Source organism: Hypanus sabinus, chromosome 23 (assembly GCF_030144855.1).
Source record: "Hypanus sabinus isolate sHypSab1 chromosome 23, sHypSab1.hap1, whole genome shotgun sequence".
NCBI classification, from domain to species: domain Eukaryota; kingdom Metazoa; phylum Chordata; class Chondrichthyes; order Myliobatiformes; family Dasyatidae; genus Hypanus; species Hypanus sabinus.
The window spans coordinates 6,200,257-6,220,380 of NC_082728.1; the positions used below are offsets into that span (position 1 = coordinate 6,200,257).

At 40.9% G+C, this 20,124-nt stretch overlaps 1 protein-coding gene across 1 annotated transcript in view; it reads left to right on the plus strand.

The window, feature by feature from the left end:
- The window catches only part of LOC132379916 (sodium-coupled monocarboxylate transporter 1-like), a 63,358-nt gene that overhangs the window by 32,780 nt on the left and 10,454 nt on the right, over positions 1-20,124 (plus strand). Inside the window, exons 9-14 of the mRNA XM_059948267.1 lie at positions 1,033-1,162; positions 4,421-4,509; positions 13,239-13,360; positions 15,626-15,696; positions 15,794-15,880; positions 17,638-17,843. Of these exons, the coding sequence (XP_059804250.1) occupies positions 1,033-1,162; positions 4,421-4,509; positions 13,239-13,360; positions 15,626-15,696; positions 15,794-15,880; positions 17,638-17,843 (705 nt within the window). The remainder of the gene's footprint in view (positions 1-1,032; positions 1,163-4,420; positions 4,510-13,238; positions 13,361-15,625; positions 15,697-15,793; positions 15,881-17,637; positions 17,844-20,124) is intronic.

A 20,124-nucleotide genomic window follows, 5' to 3' on the forward strand; every position in this document is an offset into this window, starting at 1 on the left:
TAAACTTTTCTTTTCAGTAATAATCTTTAATAGGATGCATAATTATATGCCTGTAGAAATCACAGAATAGTGCATCCAACAGTGTCCCTTTATCCTTGGCAATGTTACTTCAAAGAATTTTAATAAATTGATTAAATGTGATTTTGCTTTTCACCATGTTTGACTAATTATCTCATAATAGACTTTATTTAAATTTATGTTTGTTTGGGCTACTCATACTGAACCTCCCCATGCCAGATGTTGAGTCAATAATCTGCTCTGATAATTTAATTCCTGTGTTTTGCACCTTGGCACCTGAGGAACACTGTTGCATTTAGCTGTATAATTGTGTATGGTTAAATGACAATTATATTTGACCTTGAACTTTTAATCCCATTCATAAATTAATCATTATCAAATGTAATTATTCACCTATATTCATTACGGTATGTACCCGATCATACCAGCTTCTCAGGCTTAGTCATTCCGATTCTCTGTAGTATGGATAGCTGGTGAGTCCCTTTAAAGATTCAGGACCACTCTGCTAATTGGCAAACATGCTTTGGAGCCAGGATTTTGAAATTTAAAGAGCACCTGAACTCAGGTTCGGTTTTCCATTGCCCGCACTACTTTAGTTCAGTCTGTGATTGCATTTAGGATTTCTGTCTCATTTGGATTCTCATCAAGAACCCTGTTCTCATTTCAATTTCAAAATCATGTCTGGATTCCAGATTTGGATACTCCAGCACTTGGGTTCTTACCAACTTCGCCTAGGTCTTTTGTCGCAGTATTTATAGTATATCTGCAGTGTTACCTTAAAATCACAAACTCGAGTTCCACCTGAAGAACCTTATTCCACATGTATATCACATGAACTGAATCTTGTTTCATAGCAAACTTTGTTTTTATAATGTCTGAGATGTTCTGTGGAAGAAAGTATTTTGTTCACATCACTTACATGCACAGTCCTTAATACTGAGATACATCAAAATTATAATGATAGGCCTGATGTACTTTGTAACTTTCTGTTAACCATTCTTTCTTCTTTTTCAGGGCTGTATTCTTGAACTGGGTTGGCATGCTTTTAGTGACAATTGCGGCTTGCATGTGTGGTCTGGTTATGTATGCTGTTTATGAGAACTGTGATCCAATGGAGGCAAAGAGAATCACTAACGCTAATCAGGCAAGTAAACGCATATTTGAAATATCCTTGCTTCTAGAAGTCTTTGAGAAGTTAGACAGCCTTCCAGGTCAAGCATGCTCTCCTTACACTACAGCGTCTACCATCGACACTCTCAGTGCAACTGAGTGAGAAGTATTACCATTTCTGGTTCTCAATGTCTTTCATAAGGTGAATTTGCCCAGTCTCAATGTGGTTCCTCGTGTGCATGGTCCATAGATCACAACCATTCTAATTTCATGCTAATTTCAGAGATGTATATTTTACTGAGTGGTGGGTGCAAGAATGTATTGTTGGGGTGGAGGTAAATACAACAGAGGCATTCGAAAGGCTCTTAGATATGCAAATGAATGTGTCAGAACTGGAAGGGTATGGGCATTAGGTGGGCAAAAAAGTTTAATTTGTAGTTGAACCTTTTGTTATGAATTTTGTTAATGTGACACAGCGTTATGAGAAGAAGGGTCTGTTCCTGTGCTGTACAATGCTCTATGCTCTAGTGGACAGCAGAATACAGAAAGCAATGAAATGGCTGACAGAAAATGAGTAGTCTGAAGAATGATGTTCTGTGAGTGGAATTAAAGCACTTGGCAGATAGTGCTCTATCTCTGGAGCTGTCAGTGCTTCAGCCCTGCTCTCACATTGTCACATATACTGTTTTCAAGATTCAAGATTCAAAAACGTTATTGTCATTCTAACTGCACATCAGCTCTGCAGGGCAGAATGAGACAGCGCTTCCCAGGAGCAGTGCAATCATAACACAACAAATGCAACACTAAATAATAAATGTAACAATAAATAGTAAAACACAACAGCCACATGTCAGTTAAAAACAAGTTATAAGTGTCCAGTGCAAGGTAAAATTAAATTTCCTTTTTCCATAAACCAATAGATTCTCAGAGAAAATAGGATTTTAAGAAAGCAAAGGATAGAGACCATCATTTCCAAGGCTAACCTAAATATCAGAATCAGGTTTAATATCAATTATAGTAATTGATATAATAGTATAGTCAATTTTATTAAGTACACACACACACATATATATATATGTGAGAGAGAGAGAGAGAGAGTTAAATTAAGAAATGCAAGAACAGAAGAAAGTAGTTAGGTAGCGGTTATGGGTTCAATGTTCAAGTTGAGATTCGATGGCAGAGGGGAAGAAGCTGTTCCTGAATCACTGAGTGTGAGACTTCAGACTTCTGTACCTCCTTCCTGATGGTAGTGATGAGAACAGGGCATGGTCTGGGTGATGGGGATCTTTAATGATGGACGCTGCCTTTTTAAGTCATCGCTCCGTGAAGATGTCTTCAATATTGTGGAGCACATGATGGAGCTGACTAAGTTTACAACTCTCTGCAGCTTTTCAATCCTGCAGTAACACCCTCCACTCCATACCAGCTGGTGATTCAGCCAGTCAGAATGCTCTCCACAGTACATCTGTAGAAATTTTTGAGTGATTTCAGTGACATAGCAAATCTCCGCAAACTCCTAATGCAGTTTTAATCAAAGGATTGTAGTATACAATTGACCTTTGTGTCTTCATAGATAATGAACTGTATATGGGGAATTGAAAATGATTCCTGATTACACTGTGAGGTAAAAATATATATATTGTTGTGGAGACCCAGTTGCATCTCAGATTCATTTCTGGGCAATGGCTCAGCTGTTTGACTCAATATTTAGAGAACCCTGCAAATGAGAATTGCATGTGGTTCCATCCACAAACTGAGCTATTTGTTCTGACCAATATGTATCAACTGACCTTTCTGGGTAATGTTGATGAAAATCAATTAAGGATTCCCATCTCTAATTGCATTCAAACAATCCCAATGAAAGCACAAATGTGTTGGGAAGAAGCAAGGAACTTGTTTTTAAGAATAATCCTATTCAATGTTAAGGCTTTCATTGTTAAGAAAGAATGTTTAAAGTTTAATCTGAAGAAGGCAAATACGCAGAATCCCTGACAATGGTTCAGATAATGTTAAATCCCTTCAAATAACGTAAAGCAAGCCTCAACAATCAGTTCATATGCATTTCAGTGTGCAAAACCCATGTCTTGACTGTGGGGTAACATTAAGGCAAGTGCTTTTTAAAATGTTTGGACGTATTACGTTTCCAGACATTGCTTATATGAAAGAATTGAAAGATGTTTGCAAATCAGATACAGTACATCCTTTTTTAACTGTCCTTCAATCCTCTACATCTTACTATTTTGTAGTAATTTGTAACATAAAAACACACAAATCTTTTCCTTTTCTTCTTCACACCCTCCTTCTCAGAATCCTTGTTTCATCCTCAATGTAAATACTTTGAGTGATCTTCCTACATGTAAGGAACACTGCAAAGTATAACATGTGTTCCATCGCATTGACTTGTATTGGAAAACAAGGCAGAAGTTTATATGGATTATCAAATATTTTAAATCAAAACCTGTTATCAGGTGTGAGCTTCCCTCACCTCCTAGTTTTAGATCAGATTCAACTTTATTGTCATTGTGCCAAGTACAGATACAAAGCCAAATGAAATGGAGTTAGCACCTGACCAGAAATGCAAAGAACAGTGTTATTTACAAAATAACTGTGAATAAAAAGTAAGTGCCACAGTACACAAATATAAATGTACTGAGACTGTACAATATGGGTGCAATACTGCTTAGCGCTGTGATGTGAGGTTCAGCAGGGTCACAGCCTCAGGGAAGAAGCTCTTCCTGTGCCTGCTGGTTTGGGAGCGGAGGCTCCTGTAGCGCCTACCTGATGGGAGGAGAGTAAAAAGTCCATGGTTAGGGTGAGATGCATCCTTGATAATGCTTTTCACCTTGCCCAGGCAGCGTTTATGGTAGATGTTCTCAATGGTGGGCAATTGGGTGCTGATAATCTGCTGGGCAGTTTTCACCACACCCATTAGTGCTTTGTGGTCTGATATGGGACAATTGCCAGAACCACACTGAGATGCAGATGGTGAGTGTGCTTTCAATGGTAAAAGTCCATCAGTATCCTGGAACAGAGGTGAGCTTTCTTGAAGCTCCGCAGGAAATAAAGGCACTTTTTTGATCAGTGCTGGTGTAATCATTGCTGGCATTCATGATAGATTGTCAAACCTTTGATTCTTCAATTTCTGAGATACTTTCACGTTGAGATAGGAGGTTAGCGATTATAGTCTATTCCACCACTGATCTGCATGATGTAGGAAATATTTAACTTGTTCGAGCAGATATCGCAAATTGTTTCCTAATGACTTATTCTTTATTTTAAAATCATTCCAAAGATGGCACCATTACTCGTTTTGGAGATCTTATCTCATGTGCCTGGAGCTCCAGGGCTGTTTATTGCCAGTGCATTTAGTGGCACTCTGAGGTATGTAATGCTACCTTCAATCCAGTCTATGATAGAATTATAACTTATATAAATTTATTTTTATAAAAACTACTTCAGTGAATTTGCAATTATGGCACTTTGCATAGAGGTAGAGAGTAAAAATAAAATAGCAGATTATTTGTATGTTTTTTAAGTGCTTAGTTCAAGTCAATTTTATTGTTATTTAACTATATACGTTTGTATACCATCAAATGAGACAGTTTCTCCGAACTGGGGTGTAAAGCACAGAAGTACACATAACACACATATAATACACAAAACTTAGGAAAGTAAGGTTAAAATCTGCAGATGAGTTACACGTAAATAAACAAAGTAGTGCATAAATGCAATGTTGTAAGGTACACAACAGTTGCAAAGTTGCCTGGGGTTTTCCTTGCATTGGGAAGAAAATTCAGTGAGACAGTCTGAGTGCTGGAAACTATCAACTATAGGATCATGAATGCAATAGATCTTGGAGCTCTGAGAAATAGAGTGGGAATCCAAACTCAAAGTATAAAAATATAAAAGAGCCAATTTTGAGAGGTCGAGAATGACTTCTTCGGCAGCAAAATCTAGGTCCAAAGCAAATCACTGGGCAGCGTGTTCTAGGCCTGGAGCTACTCACCATGGTGAGGCCTAGGTCCTAATGCGACTTACAATGGGATAATCTAATGCTAGCCCAGACAGACTGGAAGACAAGGTGTCAGGCGAGGTTGGGTCACTCCGGGTGCTCAGCCAATTTGGAACGGCTTCTCCGGCTGTGAAATCTAGGCTCATAGTGATTCACTGCAGCAGGGCCAGATCCGAGTGCAAGGTTCGGGCAATTTAAATGCTGGACCAGATGGTCTGGGGGCTCTTCTCTCAGCGATGCTAAGGCTGTGAGATTGCACACAGCTACTGTGCTTTGTGTCTGCGAAACTTGTGGTGGTTTGCCCTGCTAATATGAACAAAATACCGAGGCTTTGGGTATGCTCTGGGCTGCTCCGGGGATTTGGATCTAAGGACTCAATTTGGTCTGGAATGCTGTTGTTGTTGCTCATTTCTATTGTTTGCATGATTTGTTTTGTGTTTTTTTCTCTTTCTCTGTGGACACTGGGGTAAGTCTTATTTATTTTTTTCTAATCGGGTTCTTTTGGGTTCCTTGCTTTACAACTGCCTGTAAGCAAACAAATCTCAAGGTTGTATAATTTATACATTCTTTGACAATAAATGCTCTTTGAGTCTTTGAACCTTTGAAAATCATTTGTTGCGTGCCGTGGTCATATGACGCGGGCGGTCATGGTCTTTCCGTGACCATGATTGTTCTTGGCAAATTTTTCCACAGAGGTGGTTTGCCATTGCCTTCTTCTAGGCAGTGTACTTACAAAACGGGTGACCCCAGCCATCATCAACGTTCTTCAGAGATTTTCTACCTGGCATCAGAGGTCACGTAACCAGGACTTAAGATATATACCAGCTGCTCATATGACCATCCACCACCTGCTCCCATGGCTTCATAAATATAATAAACATAAAATAGTCATGGGTGCACTGTGTGTTATGTTTTGTAGCTCCAAAACATTAAACTAATTCAAAGGAAAATGAGAGAACCGAGAGATAAGAGTCTAACTTTGTCTTTTGCATCATGTGAGGGGCACACATATCACATAGTAGCATCGTGATGTATGAATTTCACTAATTTATACATATAATCCATAATTACTTATTTAAAGGAATAAGAATGCTTGATCAAACAATATACTTACAATATTATCCAAATACTATTGAAAAATTAAATACACAACACAGTGATAAAGCAGTTAGTGCCACCAACTCACAAATCCTGGGCCACAGATTTAATCCTAACATTGAATGGTGCCTGTGAAGATTGTATGTTCTCTCATGGCGAAAGATGTGCTGGAATGTTAATTGCTGTAAAATATCCCCTAGTGTAACTAAACGGCAAAAAGAATCAATGGGGAATTGTAAGAAATAATTTTAGATTTGAAAGTGTTAGCTCATTACTCATTACATTAAGAAGCCAATAGCATTCAGTTTTTTGCTTTTCGGCACTTTAGTATAAAAGTCTCTGAGAGGAAAATGGTGGGCTGTGTGGGAAGGAAAGATTAGATTGATCTTGGAGTAGATTAATAGGTCAACACAACATAGTGACTAAACATAACCTGTACTGCGCTGTACTATTCTGTATTTTATGTTTTTAACTATCATTGCGTCTATCTTGCCTGTCTACATATCCTATCTGTTCCATAAGAATCAACCCATTCAGAATCAGAATCAGGTTTAATATCGTTGGCAAATGTCATGAAATCTGTTGATTCAAGGCAGTTGTACAGTGCAATACATTATAATAATAACTAAAAATTACAGTAAGATATAATTTATATATATAATGGTAGTTAAAAAAGTATAAAAAAGACAAACTACTGTTTCACTGAGAAGCAAATTATGTATTTAAATGAAATACAGAACAAATTAGTACACTCCCACTAGCTCTACAGTGCTATAAAACTGTGTATTAGTTCCTAATAGTAATTGATGGAGGAATTTTTCCAGTATACAGTTGTTTGAATGTAAATGAAAAAAATCAATGCAGACACCTAGTGTAAATAATGGACTACCTTCATACAGTGCTTTCGACAATTGTATCTTCCAAATCTTCATCTTCATTGTAACATTCAAGATGATTGTTGACACTTTCAAATTCTTCATTGTTTATAACTTGTTGAAGTACTGAAATAATTTCACTTACACTGTCAGCCATTTCTGGCAGCCCCAAGCCTGAATGCATTAAAACGCAATGAGCAAACCAAATGAATTGCCTCATTGCTTAATTCTCACCAACAATAAATCACTGCTTTTTGAACAGAATGCACGCCATTGACATTATTTATAAACTAATCACTCCAAGCATAATGTAGTATCCAATGGCCTCACCAGTGCCACAACTGACGCTGTTTAGAAACTGTTTAGCAACAGTCTCCTGTTCCACTTAACCAGTATAGTGTCCCAAATAAACCAAGGGAATCCCAGCTACTTTCTCAATTTAATTTGTTCTTCTTTAAGAGTTGTCCCAAAGAGAAATGACTGCCCTGATGTATATTGTTACAAAATCCCGTAACTGGATCACTTACCAGCAAAGATAGAGAGGTCCGTTGAAGTCTGATGGTACTATTTTTAAAACTCTTTATTTATGAAAGGGGCACAAAAAAAAAGATTAATACAAACATTCAGATAATATACGTAGTCACTACTCAATCTAAAAGCGCGCATCTAATAATAACCATCAATAAGAAACAACTCGATCATTTGTCTAGGGGATAATATATTGTCTGATGGAAATACAAAAGTCACTCAAATTCCTGCAGGCTTCTGGCTTTCGGGGGGGGGGGGGACGGGACCGCTGGGTTTTCACTTGTTGGAGAGAGAGAGAGATTGGTGAGAAAAGAAAACTTGCCTGGTCTTTATGAAGCAAATCCGTTGAATCAGGGGAGCGGGCTTCCCCGTTGTTAGCTAAAAGCGGTTTTCCGTGATTCCAGCCACAGACTCCAGGCCCAGAATCCAACGCACGTGGCTTCCTTCAAAATGGCTTCCCGCTACTACGGGATCGCTAGCGTGTCTTCTGGTGCGTCTGAAGGGGTTGTGCCCCCAGACCCTCCTTTATACTTCCTCACGGGGTGTCAGATGTCAATCAGGTTGGGATGATGCAATCTCTCTCTCAACCAGCCCACTTCGCCCGAGGGCTTGCATGTGGTCTCCATGAGACAATGGTCAATGTCGCATTATTTTGCATCGCGGTGGAACGAGGTATTCGGCACATCTCTCTCTCTCCCATTTCCTGGGTCTACTGACCCCACCTCAACTAGTGCTCTTGTGATTCTCACAAAGGAGGGGGCTGCGGACATAACACCTCCCCTCTTAAAGGTTTTTACCAGCGGTAAAAAATGGATTCGTACAGAGTCTTACAGGATTTTTGAATCTAACACAATACACAAGCTTTTCTTTTCACAGAGTAATACAGTTATACATTCAAGTCAGTATCTAAACATTTAACAATTACAGTGTCCCTTTCTTTAATATCTTAACATTGCGTACCGTACTAAAGTCTTGTAGCATCAGACTTCAATTTAATAACCACCTATTTTTTTTATTTCTTTCCTTCAGCAACAAAACTAAGGAGGTGTGATCTTAGCTTATGTGCATCTACAAAAGTTTATGCGAATACTAATTATTTCGGTCGTTTTACTTAACCGGCAGGTCTCCAAGGGACTGTCTTTATTAGTCACAGGCTTTGGCGCAATCCCGTACAACCTGTTTTGCTGTTTAAAATGGCATCCCTATTAACCGTCGCCTCTTTTCTGGTGAGTCGTCTCCCCCCCCCCCCCCCGTGGGGAACTTGAGTAATTTGGCATGGTGAACTCCCGCCCGCCTCGTTCATAGGGGTTATTTTATCAACACCGTGTCCCAAACTTAGACCATTTCCACCCAATTCTTTAATTTTACCCAGGTGGCTAGCCCTTTTGTCAGGACCCTTCAGGCTATTGGTTTTTAATTCGATCTCTTTGTTCAAGTAGCATTTCGAATTCGACCTCTTCACACCCCATCCTGGCATAACAATAGAGTGGGGGCCCCCCCCCCCCCCCGCTATCTCCCAGCTCACTCTGTGAGCGATCTGCCAGGTTTAAAATTTCTTCATTCGACTTGGGAACTACAGACTTTCCGTTTCCTTCAATAATAATCCTCATCTCCCCATTCTTAAATTCTGCATTAACTTTGAACCCACCTTCGAGTACAAACACCTGGGAACTCACACTTCCCACGGTTACCAAGGTTAACCCTTTTTCCACTGAACCAAGTCTATCTGACCCACAAGGACGGCCGCCCCGTTCCACTGAATCAAATACCTCAGACTTCTTCTGAGCTCCGTTACCAGGTTCAGCATCACGTGCATCCCCATCTTGGACACACTCAAACGGGACATTGGCCTCTTCCCGGCTTTCAATACCCGTACCCTTTTTAAATTCTAAGTTCCCCCGTTTCTCCCAGGTACTCTCTGGGCAACTCCCTTCCGGAGTAAACTCAACCCCGCGGGCCGAAACAACCTCATCTTCCAACCCAGCAGACTTCTTCGAGGTAAGGGCACCCCTTGTCGTCTAGGGTCTCATTTCATTATCGGGAACACCTTTAGAAGTTTCAACTTCCTCAAACAGTTCTGCCAACCCAGACAGATCATCCCCTGGACCTTTTAACCGCTCTATCGGTTCCTCATCTTTATTTTCTGCCTCTAGGACCTTTCTCCTCACTAAAGGCAGATCTACCTCCGCTCCCTTCTCCTCTTTCACTTTACTACTCTTCATTTTACCACCCTCTAAACCCTCATGGTACAGGGTCGGTAGAAACGTCTCGGCCAAATCAAAACTGACCCGATTTAAACTGCTCTCGTTCTCAGCTGCCTTTCTCGACAGGCTGCGAGTGACCGCGCTTGCAGGATAGATTTGGGACTCTAGGGGCGGGGCCACCGCACTCGCCGGTCGGCATCATGGCTGCCCAAACCTTACCTCCTGCTAAATCGTTACCAAGAAGGACGTCCGCGTCAGTTCTCGGGAACTCGGATGGCACCCCTATTTCAATGGGTCCAGACACCAGCTCACAATCCATAATAACCTCATGTAAAGCCACCATTTCTATTCTTTTGCTGATCCCCTCTACCTTTACCATGCCCGTTTTTCGACTAAATTCTAGTACCTTACTGCTGATCAACGACAGCTCAGCCCCCGTGTCTTTCCAGATTTGTACGGGAACTGGTGTGTCTCCCTCCCTCACAGCCACGGTTCCGTGTGACGGACAAGTCTCAGACCCTTCTCATACTCTGTCTACCCGGGGCTCTCTGGTCGATTTACTGATTACCACGGCACACCCGATAGGGACTGCGGCTCTCCCTTTTCCTATCTCTTTCCTCAGAGCAAAGCATCGAGAGGCAATATGCCCTCCCTTCCCACAATTAAAACAGGTCAAGCCCGGAAACCTCTGGCCATCTTGCCTTTCCCCCTCAACCTTACTGCTAGCTCCCGGTGGGACCTCTGCCTCACTCGTCGGACTTTCTCGATCATTCCCACGGTCTCTCTGGGAACTTTTATTCAAGGAAAACTTTGTCTTGTGGGTTAGGGCATATTCATCCGCGAACCTAGCAAATTCTGAAATGGACTTATTCGGCTTCTCATTCAAATACATCCGGATGTCCTCCGAAACACAACCTCTAAATTCCTCAATCAAAAGTAACTCCCTGAGACGCCCATAATCCTCGTCCACTTTTCCGTGGTGCACCAACGGTCCAAGAGCACACCCTTCTCATAGGCAAACTTGGTATATGTCTGATTCCACCCCTTTCGTAAATTTCTGAACTTTTGTCTATATGCTTCAGCTACTAGCTCGTAACCCCGGAGAATGGCCACCTTTACTTGGTCATAGTTCTCTTCCCCTTCCCCCTCTGTGGACAACGCTGCATATGCCCACTGGGCCTTCCCTCTTAACACACTTTGTAACAACGCCACCCACTGCTCTTTGGGCCACTTCTGATTCACTGCCACATTTTCAAAAAGCAAGAAGTAACTATCAACATCCATCTCCTCGAACAGGGGTACTAACCTCAACGCCTGACTGACATCAAACCGCTCCTCACGGTCCGACCCCTGACTTCGTTGCTCTTGCCTTAACTTCTCCATCTCCAAGTCATGCTTCCTCTGCTTCTCCTTCTCGGCCCTCTCCTTCTCCCTCTCGGCCGCTTCCAGCTCTTTTAAATTAATTTCATGTTCCCACCTTAATTTTTCCAACTCTAATTGAGCTGCCCCACTAGCTGGTACCTTTTCAGGGATATTTTCCAATACCTCAGCTGTAAGCACATTCTTCCCAATATAATACTGAGTTATTTCCCTTCGCACCTCCCGCTTTTTCATCGACAACCTCACCCCTGTGAGGTTTAACTCCTTCGCCAATTTTATCAAGTCCGATTTTGAGGCCACCTCCAACTCCAGACTCCAGAGTCGAGTTTTCTATAAATACCCCCACGTCCATCTTTGCTGGTTTCCCGTCTAGCTACTCGTGTAACCAGATCCAAGTTTTGGACCTACAAGCCCGATACACTGGCCCTCCAATTTGGTGTCAAATCCTGAGACAAGAACCCCAACTGTTACGAAATCCCATAACTGGATCACTTACCAGCAAAGATAGAGAGGTCCGTTGAAGTCTGATGGTACTATTTTTAAAAGTCTTTATTTATGAAAGGGGCACAAAAAAAATAAGATTAATACAAACATTCAGATAATATACATAGTCACTACTCAATCTAAAAGCGCGCGTCTAATAATAACCATCAATAAGAAACAGCTCGATCGTTTGTCTAGGGGATAATATAGTGTTGGATGGAAATACAAAAGTCACTCAAATTCCTGCAGGCTTCTGGCTTTTGGGGGGGGGGGGGACCGCTGGGTTTTCACTTGTTGGAGAGAGAGAGAGATTGGTGAGAAAAGAAAACTTGCCTGGGTCTTTATGAAGCAAATCCGTTGAATCAGGGGAGCGGGCTTCCCCATTGTTAGCTAAAAGCGGTTTTCCGTGATTCCAGCCACAGACTCCAGGCCCCGGAATCCAACGCACGTGGCTTCCTTCAAAATGGCTTCCCGCTACTACGGGATCGCTAGCGTGTCTTCTGGTGCGTCTGAAGGGGTTGTCCCCCCAGACCCTCCTTTATACTTCCTCACGGGGTGTCAGATGTCAATCAGGTTGGGATGATGCAATCTCTCTCTCAACCAGCCCACTTCGCCCGAGGGCTTGCATGTGGTCTCCATGAGACAATGGTCAATGTCGCATTATTTTGCATCGCGGTGGAACGAGGTATTCGGCACATCTCTCTCTCTCCCATTTCCTGGGTCTACTGACCCCACCTCAACTAGTGCTCTTGTGATTCTCACAAAGGAGGGGGCTGTGGACATAACAATATGAATGAAATAAGTAGTGCAAAAAGTATTGAGGTTGTGTTCATGGGTTGGTTCATTGTCTGTTCAGAAATATGATGGTGGAGTGGAAGAAGCTGTTCTTAAAACATTGAGTGTCTGTCTTCAGGCTCTTCTACCTTCTGAAGAACTAAGGCAAATCTTACACAACATACGCAAAATGCTGGAGTAGCTTAGCAGGTCAGGCAGCATTTAAGGAGGGAAATAAACAGTCAATATTTCGGGCTGAGACCTTCTTCAGGTCTGGAAAGGAAGGGGGAAGACATCAGAATAAAATGATGGGGCTAGGGGAAGAAGGATAGCTAGAAGGTGATAAATGTGATGAGTAGGAGGGCAGCAAAGATCACAGTGAGAGAACAGTGAAAGAGGGCCTCACTGAACTTCCAATGATGAGAAGAGTTAAACTCCTTTTGGATAGGCAAAACTCTAAGAGGCAAATCTAAACTGACCTTAAGTCGTTATTAGATTTATACGCTAACAATGTGAAAAGGGCACATTTAAAATTCAGTTGTTGATATTTTTCACATTTTTTTAATGTGTTAGACTTTCCCAAAGCATATTGACAATATAAAGAGCCAAAGCGTTACATTTATTCATGCATTAGATGAAAGGTGATTAAAGGCAAAAAGGAAATGAACAGAAGTAGTATTTACTCTAACCAATATTGAAGTGGACAGGTTGATTCTGTATCTTATTTAAACATTGCTTTATTTTTCTTGTTTACAGCACAATCTCCTCAGGAATCAATGCCATTGCTGCAATCTTTGTGGAAGATATTATAAAACCGAACAGCAAATCTTGGAAGCATTATTCTGAACACAAGAGAGCACTGATTTCAAAGCTTCTAGGTTTACCTTTCACCTTTTAAAAACTCCAACAGGATGGAGTTTAATGTATAGGAAGTGATATTATTTGTCATAATATATGTAAATGTACAGTTACTCTGGGGTTAACTGAACTCCTTTGTTCAATATGTGCTGTGTCATATGATGTGAACGATCATGGTCTTTCAAGACCATGATTCCTCTTGGCAAATTTTTCTACAGGAGTGGTGTGCCATTGCCATCTTTTAGGCGGTGTCTTTAGGGTGCCACTGTAGTGTAGCAATTAGTGTGAAACTATTACAGCTCGGGGCATCAGAGTTCAGAGTTCAATTCTGGCATCCTCTGTAAGAAAATTTGTACGTTCTTCCCATGAGTGAGTGGGTTTCCTCCAGGCGCTCCGGTTTCTTCCCACAGTCCAAAGACTGTGTAGGTTAATTGGCCATTGTAAATTGTCCTGTGACTAGGCTAGTTTTAAATAGGTAGGTTGCTGGGCATTGTGGCTCATTGGGCCAGAAGGGCCTGTTCCGCATTCTATCTCTAAAATAAAATAACTATTTTTAAAAGGTGCCTAAAGCATCTTGACCATTGGAGTCAGGTGCTCTCGCACATTGATTTTGCTTGGTTGCCCTTTTCACTGATAAATTCCCTGTCACGGTGCCTAAGCCTTGTTGCACTTCACAAGGATGTTACTGGGATAGGAAAGCTTGAGTTATAAGGATAGAGTGGACAGCCTGAAGTGTAAGAGGCTGAGGTATAGAGGTGTATAAAGTCATGAAGGGTCTAGAGTGAATAACCAAAGTCTTTCTCCAGGGGATGGGAGTCTAAAACTAGAGGTTATAGATTCAAGGTGAGAAAGGAAAGGTCTAAAGGGGATCTAAAGGGCAACTCTTTTTACATAGAGGATGGTGGGTATATAGAACGAGCTGCCAGAGGTAGTGATAGAGGTGGGTACAATTACAAAATGTAAAAATCATTTAAACAGGTACGTGGATTGGAAAGGTTAGAGCAGGGGTTATGCCGTGGACCCATACCATTAAGCAAAAGGTCTGTGGAGCCCAGGTTGGGAAGCCCTGGCTTAGAGGGATATGAGTCATTAGGGAGGCAAAGAGGACTAACTGGGGTAGACAAATGAGTAGTATGGAAGGGTTAGTCTGTGTCTTTGCTGTCAAATTCTATCAATAAAGAAGTTGTATTTCAGCTGTTGAAAAGCTGAAATACAATCAAAAAGTCTCAAAAGCCCCAGCAAAGTGTGGAGAGAGAGAGGACATGGTTTACAATGGATCTCGAACTGGGGTCATTTTTTAAAATCATGTGTCATCCATTTACGACAGAGGTGAATTGATTTGTTTCTCTCACAGAATGTCAGGAATCATCAGAAATGTACTCTTCAGAGTTCAGTGTGTACTCTTAGGCAGAGGTAGATAAGCCAGGGGCTAGGAGTTTACCAGGGATAGATGGTTTCAGCCATGACCTCATTAAATATCCTATCCCTGCTGCTAATTTGCATGTTTATGTATAACATTAGCATGTCATCACAACTGAAAACAGGCTGGGGAATCCTGCTCTTTGGGACTCCAGTGGGACTGAGTCTGCAGCTGGTTTTCACCCTGCTTAACTTTGCTGAACATTTAACCAAAAGAGAGTTATATTCCTGAGGGGCTTTCAAAACTTGACCCTGTGTGTTTCCTCACTGCCATGTTAGGTTGGAATGATCCTCAACACATGCTCTTACTATGCTGGTGTTATGGCCTGTAGTGATCACACAAAGGCAACCTGGAAGTGAAAAAACAGATCACAAGATGGTGATGTGGTGGACAGGAAGCCAGCTCTCAGTTCAACATGGTTACCATGTCGGAAGACAAACAGTACCTTCACTTGAAGCTGCTGTAATATTGATTGTGTAAGCCCAACACCCAATTTAGAGGATTCAAACAAGAAATATATGGTGGAAAATGTTCCTTGGTATTTTACATGAGTTGTCAAATTCATCTACACCACAGGTTTATGCCATGAACCAATACCATTAACCAAGGGGTCAGTGGACCCTAGGTTGGGATCCCCTGGTAGATTCTACATGGACTCATACTGGGATCGGTGAGCTCAAGTTTGTTGTCAAGGAGAAAGATTTTAGGAGAAAGGGAAATGGAAAGGATTAGGGAGGGAATTCTAGCTGGGCATACGGAGCAATTGTGGTGAGTGAGAAAAATTGGCCAACAGGAGAAATGTAATTTAGTAACACCAACATGCAGACAGTACTTCCCTGCTGATGTCATTTTGTGTTTTGTTTAGCTATGATATTTGGACTTGCAACAATGGGTATGGCAGGAATAACATCACTCTTTCAAGAAAACGTCATGCAGGTAAACGTAATATTATTTGAAAATAACTGAAAACAAATGTAATTTAATTTTTTTAAATGTGCTTGTCTATTATTACCCCTTTTTTTTATATTTCTAGCTAGCCCGAAGTATTGATGGGCTAATTCTTGGACCCATTCTGGGGGTATTTACTTTAGCAGCTTTGTTTCCAAATTGTAATGGGAAGGTAAGTCCTGACACTAAATATTAAAACTACATTAGAGTTAGAGTAAAACAGTGTTTTACACACTTAACATTTCAGGATCTTAAATTTATGTTTCAAGGAAAAACTACTTTCTGCATCACCCTCCCCAATAAAAAAGAAATCAAGTTCCAACTGTTGTTAACTTTTCCTCTCCAAATCTAATTCCTCCAAAAACCTTAAAGCTCCCCACCTAAGATTACTGAATGAATATCATCTTCAGATAGGCTGAATGGTTCAAGGATATGGCTAACCATCCACTTCTCAAAGACAATTGTGTTGTGTATTGAATATTTCAGTAATATTGTATATTTATATATATATTGTTTAAGCATTCTTGCTTGTTTAAATAATTGATTATGGGTGATATGTAGAAGTACGTGAACTACATACATCATCTATATGCCTCACTTAAATAAACACATAATTAGAATCATTTATTTTTGGGCTCCCATGTCCTCCTTTGAATTAGTTTAATTGTTTGAAATTACAAACATAACAAACTGGTGGTGGAATTTCAAACTGGTCAAAAGCTGATCATCTAGTAACTTCCTCTGCTAATTTTTCTCTTCTTTTTTACAAACAGTGATCCTTGATTTTTAGTATCAGTTTGATTTCAGATGTTGCATACAACCTGTAACTTAGCTAGCTAGCCTTCCGTGCATGAGTGAAGTTGCTTTTACAATCTAATTGACTGTAGTTGTAGAAGCCATCCATCTGTTCTCTATCTGCATTGCATTCTTTCTTGTGCATTTATTATATTTATTATGGTAGCTTGTCAAGTTGTTGGGGGCATGGTAAAAGTGAAGGGTTTAGTTGCATTAGAGTTGGGGATCAGTGAGTGTCCTATCTTTTGTTGAATGCTTAATTATATTTGAAATCACTTAACTCTACTTAACATTATAATATCAGCAGCTTAAGTTTCATTAGTTTCACCACTACAAGATTGTTTGTTTTGCTAGTTATTAATAAAGGATTGATTAGATTTCTTCGACTTTTTGAACATCATTATTATTGGATTGGATCAGAGGGCGCGTCATACAGGATAACTGACTATGCTTGGTCTCTAGTAGAGCTGTTGTTTGTTTGAGTCGCTGCTACAGTGGGCAAAAGAGCACATTACAAGCTTAACACTTGGTGTAGAGAGGTTAGATTAGCAAGCGAGGACTTGGCTGATAAATATTAAAATATGTGGTCATCCACTTTGATAGAAAAATAGAGAGCCTCTGTTTTTAATTGATGATATGTTGTAAGAGATTGAAAAGTTATCTATTGTTATTGCTGCTGAATATTAAACCAGTGTCTTCCCCTCCCCTCACCTACTCCATTTGTCCAACCTATTTTTCTTACCTGGATCCACTCTTCACTTTCCTTTGGCCACAACCTAGTCTATCACAGCTAAAGCTCCTCCCATTCCTGCTTTCGAAAGTATGTACATGAAACATTGCCTCAACAACGTGGTGACCTTCATCATGGATCCCCATCATCCAGGCTATCCCCTCTCCTTGCTGCTACTATTGGGTAGGATGTACAGAACCCTGATGTCCCAGACCACTAGGTTCAGAAACAGCTACTTTCCGACATTTGTTGACTACCATTTTTACTGCCACAAATGATGCCTGACTCACTGTGTTCCTCTCAGTTGTTTTTTGCAGCATTTAAACCATTGTTTTTAGAACTAGTAAATCTGTACTTCTGAACAATACCTTAAAATAATTTTCCCTTTATTCTGATTCTCCCAGGGAGCATTTGTGGGCATGCTTATCGCTTTTGCTGCTTCACTTTCTCTGGGAATCTGTTCGCATGTGTATCCACCTGCTGACAAGTTCACAAGGAAGCTCAAAACATCAACAGAAGGCTGTCATTTATTTAATATCACCGTCCTGACCCCTATGAATAGATCATCTTTCATCTCAAACATGGTGAAATCTCCAACATCGGACAAAACGTAAGTTAGTCAACACAGAGTTATTTTGCCTGCTCAATATGTGCTACAATAAAGTGAAATATGTGTCTGCAATTCGTGCAGAACATTATGGACTGAAAAATGGCAGATGGAATTTTATGCAGACAAGACTGAGGTTTGCACTTCAGTAGGACCGACCAGGATAGGTCTAACACGGTGAATGGTAGGGTACTGAGGAGTGTGATTGAAGAAAGGGATCTGGGAATACAGATCCTGGTGTCACAGGTAGATAAGGTCACAAAGATAGCTTTTGGCACATTGGCCTTCATAAATCAAAGTATTGGATAGAGGAACTGGGATGTTATGTTGAAGTTGTATAAGACATTGGTGAAGCCTAATTTGGAGAATTGTGTGTAGTTTTGGTCATCCACCTACAGGAAAAATGTAAATACGGTTGAAAGAGTACAGAGAAAATTTACAAGGATGTTGCTGGGACTGGAGGATTTGAGTCATAAGAAAAAATGAATAGATTAGGGCTTTATTTCTTGAAATGTGGAAGGGGAGATTGAAAAGAGGTATGCATAGAGGTATAGATAGGCTTTTTCCACTGAGGTTGGGTGGGTTATTGGATAAGGGTGAAAGGTAGAAAGTTTAAGGAAAGCATGAGAGAAAATTTCTCTACTGATAGGATTGTGAGAGTGTGGAATGAGCTGCCAGTGCAGGTGGTGCAAGCGTGTTTGATTTCAACATTTAAGATAACTTTGGATAGGTGCATGGGTGGTAGGGGTTTGGTGAACTATGGTAATAGTGCAGATTGATGGGAGCAGGCTATTTAAATAGTTTGGCATGGGTGAGATGAGCCAAAGGGGCTGTTTCTGTTCTGTATATTTCTATGACTCTGTAAAAATGCAAAAGGAATGTTGCATTTCATTGAATACCTTCAAAGCTGGGATTGATCTGTTCTTGATATCAAATGACATTCAAAAGAACCAAGAAAATGGCAGTGACACTGCAGGTTAAGCAGTGGTCTATTACTACCTGTATTCCTTCTGTTTTGAGGCAAGTAGCAGAGTGAGTGTTTGAGTCCAATGTAGTCAATAGAGCTGAGGAATATTAACAGCTTGTCCCTGTACCATAACTGACACCAGAGAGTTGCAAAAGCCTGGACAGTTTCACTATATACACTGCTAGGGCGTATTTTGGAGTATGGAATATTGCAAATACTATTTTCAACAGCAACCAGTCTTCGGATCTGAATGTGGATTGCAGATTGAATTTAAAATAGAGCTCAGACTAGTGGTCTTCCTGGGATAAGGTGTTTGTATTGGCTAAATTGTTTGACCTGTCCAGGTACTCAGAGACAGCAGTGATTAACATTCATTTTGGGTGTCTGGTGTGTTGGTGTGAAGATCTAGATGTTTGAAAATTATAAATAATTCAAAGGAAGCATTACGGAAGTATTATAACTATAGCAATTGTCCTACTGTTACCTTTGATCTCTAGCATATAAAAATGTGATGTAATGTTGGGTTAGAGAAACTCTCTCTGGAGTCACTCCAAATAAAGATTTTAAAACTACCAGCACTGTGTCTCTCCGATGGCTTTTGTTGACAGTCATGACATACACATCAGCAGCAAACTGCTTCCAGGATGAAAGAGGAATTCCCAGTAATGAGGATAAACAGGATGGGGAAGGTGATGGGAGAAAGGTTTGGGTTGGGATGTGGGGTTGGTGGATGGGGTGGGTAAATGGTGATATACTGTATATAATGGGTGCAGTGCCTGGTCAGGGCTTCTCTGCAAGTGCTGAAGATGCACTTCTGACTAGGAAAGATACTGGAAAGAAATTTAACCTCTTGTGTAGATGTCTTTAGCTGGGACTCCACCTCCATAGCCGTCATTACTCTCCCATTCAGGCATCAGACTGAATTAATAGAGCAGCTTCCAGTCTAAGTCTTTATACGTAAAGAGGCTGCAGCCAGCATGTGTCAGGAGTTGAGCTCCATTGCTCAAAAGAGCTGTTTAAAACCAGGATGCAGGAGCTTACCTGTTGGATTGAAAGGTGGCATCACTATGTTATGAAAGCAATAACTCATCAGAGGATTGCTGGTGGTCCACCGCAAGGCAAGCTACTGCCCGCCCCAGCCCCTGCCTCTTGGCACACCCTTGATAGTCTTAGCTGAGTGTCCTAGTGTCTGGAGCATAAGGCTGGAGAATGGGGTTGAGAGGGAAATGGATCAGCCACGATGAAATGGTGGAGCAACTCAATGGGCTGAGTGGCTTAATTCTGCTCCATGTCTTATGGAAACATGAGGCATCAGTA